Source organism: Engystomops pustulosus, chromosome 3 (assembly GCF_040894005.1).
Source record: "Engystomops pustulosus chromosome 3, aEngPut4.maternal, whole genome shotgun sequence".
Classification (NCBI taxonomy): domain Eukaryota; kingdom Metazoa; phylum Chordata; class Amphibia; order Anura; family Leptodactylidae; genus Engystomops; species Engystomops pustulosus.
Window position 1 is genome coordinate 227,484,909 of NC_092413.1, and position 7,541 is coordinate 227,492,449.

Consider the following 7,541-nt stretch of genomic DNA (forward strand, 5'->3'; position numbering starts at 1 on the left):
TGTGTTGTGGTGGTTCTTGTAACGTTTTGGAGACGTTGCGGCTGCTATTACTAGTGATGAGTTTTCCTGGATACGATTCTTACATGTAGTAACCTCGTAACTTCTCTGTGTTTAGAGCCCGTAGAACGTGTCCATCCGGAGAGGACTCACAGCTTCTCCCCTCGGTGCCAGGACCCGGCAGAAGACTCCAGCAAAGACTCCTCTGAAGAACCATTAATCATCTCTCCGGATGCTCGGCCTCATCCCTTAGATTTTGTGGAAGAAAGGCCAACAGCCCTGGAGTCAGAACCAGAACCCCCTGACCATCAGCAGCTCTCGGCTATCAGCAGCACCCTGCACAATCTGACCTCCCACCAGCGCGAGTCCAACCTCCTCATGCATGAGCAGAACGCCATCTTGTCTCAGATCGCGTATTCCCTGAACCTCTTACAGATCCAGCAGACAGATGGACTGGCCAACCTGGGCAGCATTATACAGAGGGGCATCGAGGTCATACGCCCTGCCTCATGTGCTCCGCCCAGTGATCGGACTACAGAGCACCCCGGGGTCCAGACGGGACTGCGGCGGCAAGTGATGAACACAAGAAACAACGATCAACCTGTCCCCCCTAAAAGGAAAATAACATAGTCTTTTGTCCCCACCCCACCCCCTGCACAGAAACAGCTCGAGGTCATTGTTTTTTTTAGTTCCTGGTAATTTTTTAGAAATTGTCTCTGAATATAAAATATTTGACATGTATTATTGTTTTAAATAAATGGGAAAAAATTGAGAACTTGTATTCATTTTGTGCACAAATGACGGAGATAAGTTCCCCCATGACACCATTATACCAGTAGTGCTGGGCCACGTGGATGGAGAAGGAGTGTATGAAAGAAGCCTTTTACTTGTCATTCCCTATCGTCACGGCGGAAAGATAAACCTCAGCGACTGCTCCTTCCTCACAAAATGTCCCGGCTGGACAGGGACCACCCAGAGGTGCCCCAAGCCCGTAATGTTGTATCCCTGATCTGATCACTTGGTGGATCCACTTCTCTTGTTCTTATCTCAGCGCTAGGACATCTTAGACTATGGGGCCACCTCATTTCTTGCCGTTCCCATCAACCCTACCCCACTACGACCATGTGACAGTAATGACATTCCTCGAGTCTGGTCCGAGGTTATCACTCGTTTTGTATCCTTCCTGCTTCACTTGTCCTCTCCGGTGATCTATGCTTTGTAAGATGTGAGACGATGCTTCGATCTCTGGATCTCATGGTTGACACAAAAGGATTTACGGCAGGTCGTAAACAACAAGTGGTAGGACTTGTATCCACAAGGTTTAGACCACTGCTTAAGCTATACTTGCTTCTGTCATGAAGTATCTAAGACGTTGAACAACTCCAATGAAGTGTAATGGTTGTAGGATAAGACATAGGCCTAGTCACCATATGTTGTAGACAAAAGTATCCATCAGCAATCACAGAAGTCGTCTAGAATCCTTCACGAATGGTGTAACAAGGACTGCACCACCCAGACCACAAATTCTCATGATCCTGGAGTCAGTCGAAGTCTGACACTTATAGTCCTATAACAGATCGGTGCCTCATGGGTGGAGTTTGGTCCATCATGTGGTGGAGTCATACGTTGTTCTTTCCGGGTGGGATCCGTTGTTTTAGTTTCACCGAGCCTAAAATTCCCTAGTTGAAATCTATGCCATGAAATAATGCAGATGTAGAACATTAAACCCAATAAGTCGTCCGGTTATTCATCGGTACAACATAAGGGAGACCTAAATCTTGTAATTGTGTTTGGTCTTGAAAGCAATAAATCTATCATACTATCATAGTCCTTAGTTTTACCCTTTTAATTTTTCTAATTTGAAGCCTCCTACTTGTATCGGGGTGAGTACTGCAGGTTTTCCACCTCGAACGGCAGGGAATTTATTGACTTTGGTTCCTTTCTTATGAATCAGGGTTTGTCACCTGTGAGTATATGGTGGAAATCGACACTGATCTTCCACCTCTGAGCTTCTCGAAGATTTCATAGATTTCTAACAGAATCCACTTGCCTTCTATTCGATTATCTATGGGCGAAGGATTTCGACAGATTTTCCATTGTCTGAACATTCCCTTTCAGGATTCTTGATTCCTATGATATTATCCAAAGTCGGTTATTGAAATTGTCATAGTAGACGCCAGCCCTACACCAAGAGCTGGAAATCTCTCAGGTCCCCAAAGTCTTATCAATAAGACCAGAGACAGTATAAGCTGAACTGACCATATAAAGAAAGAAATGTGATGGTCGTGATGACTTGTGGTTACACAGTAAACTTTTCACCCCAGTTTTCGGCACAGATACCTGAAGACAATAATCCTGCAGATAATTCACCTTCTCTTCTTCTCTCTTGGTCTATAGATAATATTTCATCCTCCAGGAGACAAGAGATGACACAGATGTGGATAGACCAGACGTCTGGAGATACAGAAACCACTGAACGCTCCAACCAAGGTGAATGAGACTCCATAACATTCACCAGGTCATATTCACATTAGACGAATCCCAATAGCCCATTTGTGATTTAATGTTAAGTCCAAAACCAATCCAAGACTAACATCCATACCGGTTCTGCCAACAACATATGAAGTTCCATTTAAACTATGCCTTATATCATTCAACCACCAAAACTGTGCCAATACTGCTCAAATGGAACCTGCTTGTTAAACTAACCCACACTAACTAAACATATCTTTGAAAAATTCTTGTATACAGTAGTATAACTATCGCTATATTGTTCCTCTCCATGTCTGAAAAAGTTCATTTTCAGTTTGTAAAGTTGACTCCTCATCTATGCATATTCATGTTCCTCCAGCTCCCTGATTGAGAAGAGGCCTGCTTTCTCTTCAGCTCAGTGAACTCGGTTGTGCTACATCATTCATGCTCTGGCAGTGTGACTCACTAAACAAACTGGCTGTTTGTGATTGGCTGAAGAGAAATAAGCTCACCCCTCCCTCGGGAATTCTCTTCAGTTAAGGGACCTGGAGGTGTGGCTGAGCAGGGAGGACATGCATATACTGGACACGGCTCATGTGCTCATTTGCATAGGTGGGGAGTCACCTTTACAAACTGATTGAGGAACTTTTCAGGCATGGGAAATAACGATATAGGGATAGTTATACTGCCGTATAATAGTAGTTTTCAAAGATATGTTTAGTTAGTGTGGGTTAGTTTAAGTGACAGGTTCCCTTTAAAGTCTGTCCATGCTAGGGGTAGTTCCTTGATAGCCTTGTGGTCCTTGTTTGACAAGAAGAAGTCAGAGTGAGTACATCCTCTATAACCTGTCTTTCATTTTACAGAGAACAAACGAGAAATCACGGCAATGGATGGGCCGGCCGGTACACATTGCTATCTCAATGGCTCGTTCTATAGGTGGAGCAATTGGCACAATCACGTTGGCATTCTATCACCTTTGCCCCAACACAGAAGAGACAGGCCCTACCAGTGTAATGAATGTCCTAAAACCTTCTCAGACCTTTCCCGATTCCTCAGACATCAGATCAGTCACACAGGGGGAAGACCATACCACTGCCGTCATTGCGTGAAGACATTCAGACAACCTTACGAGCTCATGGTTCATCAGAGGGTCCACACGGGAGAGAAACCCTACCAGTGCACCGTGTGCGGTAAAAAGTTCATCAAGAATTCAATTCTAAAGGTTCATCAGCGAATTCACACAGGAGAACGCCCATACAAGTGTACGCAGTGCTCCAAAAGTTTCGTCCAGTCCCATCATCTGAAGACTCACCAGCGAACCCATCTAGGCGGGAGGCTGCAGAACTTTTAGAGGGACGTATTGGATTCTGAGACTTCACTGGGGTGGGGGAATGACTTCATTGCATTGAGATGGTACAAAAGCCAAAGAAAAGGAATGGAAGGGATGGAGACTTTCGTAATATTAGTAATGATGCGAATGTTGACATTGTGAATGTAAACGAACCACCCAACACCCTAACGTTCATCTTAACCACTGATGGGATTTCATCTCCTCGAGTAGTGACCTCTTCAGATTTTGTTACTGCAATCAGTGAAAAAATCCAGTGGAAATCGTGTCCACTCTTGTCGATCTGTAGAATCAATTATGAGTTCTGACTGATGGTACCTTTACGTATGTTGGATCTTGGGATTGCATGTGAGCTCCATTTGATTGGCTGACACCAAGTTGTCCTGAACATTTCCTACAGATTTTAGAAAATCAATGTCCTAATTTATGAGACTCTCCAAAACCTGGTCATCCTAAAGGAACGCAGAAGATAAGACCATTGTGTGCATCGTCCGTAGAAAAACATTATAAAGTGGGGTACAGGAAGTGCAGGGTGAAAGGGACCCCATATTCTGAGGGGCCCCAAAGACATGGTAGACGAGAGCCTATTTATGTACGTATTTTGCGTTGGTGCCCTGGAGGTAAGAGGGTCGTAGTAGGTAAGAGGCCCATCATTGCTCGTACAGTGGAGTCATCATTGGTTTATACAGGGAGGTTTTTGGGTTCAGCTCATCTTGTAGGAGCTGGTGGGACATCAACGTCATCATACTTGTAACAACGTGTCTGAATCATATTAACTCCTGGGTACATTTACCCCTAAAGCGGCAACGCCCCCTAGGAACATGCCCAACACCTTCACAAGCAAGAAGAAGACGTTTCACGTAAGTTTCTACTTAACGACGTGGAGGGTCGCTTTTGGACCAGAGCTTGGTGCCTAAGACAAGCCTAGCCAAATGCTGGTAACTGTTCCATCCATAGCCTCACAGCAGGACGAACATTAGGCGAGTATACGACACCCCAACCTCACAAACATTTCTCTCATATACATGTCTTAGGATGCTGTAGGATGCTTTTAGCTTCGCCCATCATTTTACACTCAATACCCCGTGACAAAGTGAGAACGGGACGGAGTATTAAGTTGCAATCCTTATCTCCCTTACTTTGTTTGGTGGGACTCTAGGAAAAGTCCTGGTTGTTCCAAACTATTTCCATTAAAAAAAATTATGGAGGCCCCTCTATTCCTGGGTACATTCAATGTAATGGACTACAGGTAGTTCTTTCCAGTCCTTGGAGCTCTACATTTAGGCCTCTCCTCCTCCTGCCTCTGAGCTCCACAGGCAGTTCTCTCCTCCTCCTGCCTCTGAGCTCCACAGGCAGTTCTCTCCTCCTCCTGCCTCTGAGCTCCACAGGCAGTTCTCTCCTCCTCCTGCCTCTGAGCTCCACAGGCAGTTCTCTCCTCCTCCTGCCTCTGAGCTCCACAGGCAGTTCTCTCCTCCTCCTGCCTCTGAGCTCCACAGGCAGTTCTCTCCTCCTCCTGCCTCTGAGCTCCACAGGCAGTTCTCTCCTCCTCCTGCCTCTGAGCTCCACAGGCAGTTCTCTCCTCCTCCTGCCTCTGAGCTCCACAGGCAGTTCTCTCCTCCTCCTGCCCCCGAGCTCCACAGGCAGTTCTCTCCTCCTCCTGCCCCCGAGCTCCACAGGCAGCTCTCTCCTCCTCCTGCCCCCGAGCTCCACAGGCAGCTCTCTCCTCCTCCTGCCCCCGAGCTCCACAGGCAGCTCTCTCCTCCTCCTGCCCCCGAGCTCCACAGGCAGCTCTCTCCTCCTCCTGCCCCCGAGCTCCACAGGCAGCTCTCTCCTCCTCCTGCCCCCGAGCTCCACAGGCAGCTCTCTCCTCCTCCTGCCCCCGAGCTCCACAGGCAGCTCTCTCCTCCTCCTGCCCCCGAGCTCCACAGGCAGCTCTCTCCTCCTCCTGCCCCCGAGCTCCACAGGCAGCTCTCTCCTCCTCCTGCCGCCGAGCTCCACAGGCAGCTCTCTCCTCCTCCTGCCGCCGAGCTCCACAGGCAGCTCTCTCCTCCTCCTGCCCCCGAGCTCCACAGGCAGCTCTCCTCCTCCTGCCCCCGAGCTCCACAGGCAGCTCTCTCCTCCTCCTGCCCCCGAGCTCCACAGGCAGCTCTCTCCTCCTCCTGCCCCCGAGCTCCACAGGCAGCTCTCTCCTCCTCCTGCCCCCGAGCTCCACAGGCAGCTCTCTCCTCCTCCTGCCCCCGAGCTCCACAGGCAGCTCTCTCCTCCTCCTGCCCCTGAGCTCCACAGGCAGTTCTCTCCTCAAGTCATGTCTCTAAACTCTACAGGCAGTGCTTGTCTATGAGCTGTAAAGGTAGTTCTTTCTTTCTAATATGTCAGAGTTTCATAAGCCGTTTACCCCATATCATCTTAACAGGGAGTCCTCAGCTCTCATGTCTGAGCTCTTCAGACCGTCCTTTGTTCCTCATTCCTCTAACATCTACAGACAGTTGTTTCATGTCTCTGAGCTCTACAGACAGTTCTCTCCTCTCTCTGAATTTACTTCCATGCAAAATTTGTGTCTGGATACTATGGAAATACATTGTACACTATACGGTGCCTTGTGTCCCTTGCAGAGCAGTAACTGAATGTATCTTTTCCGTGCAGGATCTCCGCTGGATATGTGGGATATCTCCTGGGTCTTGGGAGTTTGGGTTTCTTCCTCTTCCTTCTCCACAGGATGTTACATTGAGTATCTCGCGTCTAACACTTGATTGAACTCATTCACCGGAGGAACCAGAGAAGATTCTGGAATGAACAGTTTATATCATCATCAGGATTGGGCAGATCCTTAATGTGATCACTGGTCTCATTGTATCATAGACGTGATTCCGGCCGTGAGGGGGTCGCCCGCTGCTCGAGAAAGCGAATAAAAGAGGCGCTGCTCATGGGAAGGCAACGGTCTCATTACTGGAGCAGCTTGGAGTCGGCGTTTGCTTTTCCTGCACCAAAGGCTTCACAGTTCTGGTCATGGCGAGGGGGGGGGGGGGGGGATGTAATGTTTGGGCCTTTTTATCAAAGCTGAAAATAAAGCCGGAAGGTCCGACCGATACCGGATGAGTTTTACGTTGTTCAATGTTGGATTATAATATATTATACTATGATTATACTAAAAGGCTGAACTACACTTCAGTCCATAAATATTAGGACATAGATGACGATTTTCTTCTTTTCGGTTCTGTACTAGAATGCGGCTGAAGATCAGACTTTCAGCTTTAATTCCATCGGGTGAACAAAATGATTACATCAAAATGTAATCTCTCCGTCGTGCCTGCCCCGCCCGTCACATCACCCCTGCCATCATATCACCTCCACCTCTGTGCCTGCCCCATCCTCACACCACGGTGACCGTGACCGTCCCGTCGTCACACCACCTCCCCCGTACCTGCCCCAGCCGTGTCACCACCTCCGTCATGCCTGCTCTGGCCGTGTCACCGCAGTGCTTGTATCAGCTGTCACACGTCCACCGGTGTGCTTTCCCCCTGCCATCTTACCATCACCGCTGTGCCTGCCCCCTGTCCTCACACCATGTAGACCGTGCCCACCCCTAGTCATCCCACCACCTCTGCCGTGCCTGCCCCAACATAGCACCACCCCCCCCCCATTGCCTTCTTTAAGTATTTTCATTACAATATAATTGTGTTTAATAAATTACCTTGCACCCTAACAGAATCCTCTATGTAGTCCC

At 48.2% G+C, this 7,541-nt stretch overlaps 1 protein-coding gene across 5 annotated transcripts in view; it reads left to right on the forward strand.

Moving 5' to 3' along the window:
• The window catches only part of LOC140122747 (uncharacterized), a 35,624-nt gene extending 28,777 nt beyond the window's left edge, over positions 1-6,847 (forward strand). For 2 of the 5 annotated variants that reach the window (XM_072143914.1, XM_072143915.1), the window contains one exon: positions 116-772. In XM_072143914.1, the coding sequence (XP_072000015.1) occupies positions 116-627 (512 nt within the window). In that variant the 3' untranslated portion in view covers positions 628-772. Of the gene's footprint in view, positions 1-115; positions 773-2,394; positions 2,488-3,332; positions 5,108-6,460 lie in introns of those variants that run through there. The other 3 variants (XR_011854369.1, XR_011854370.1, XM_072143916.1) reach the window with 3 other exon arrangements.
• Positions 6,848-7,541: the final 694 nt, after the last annotated feature.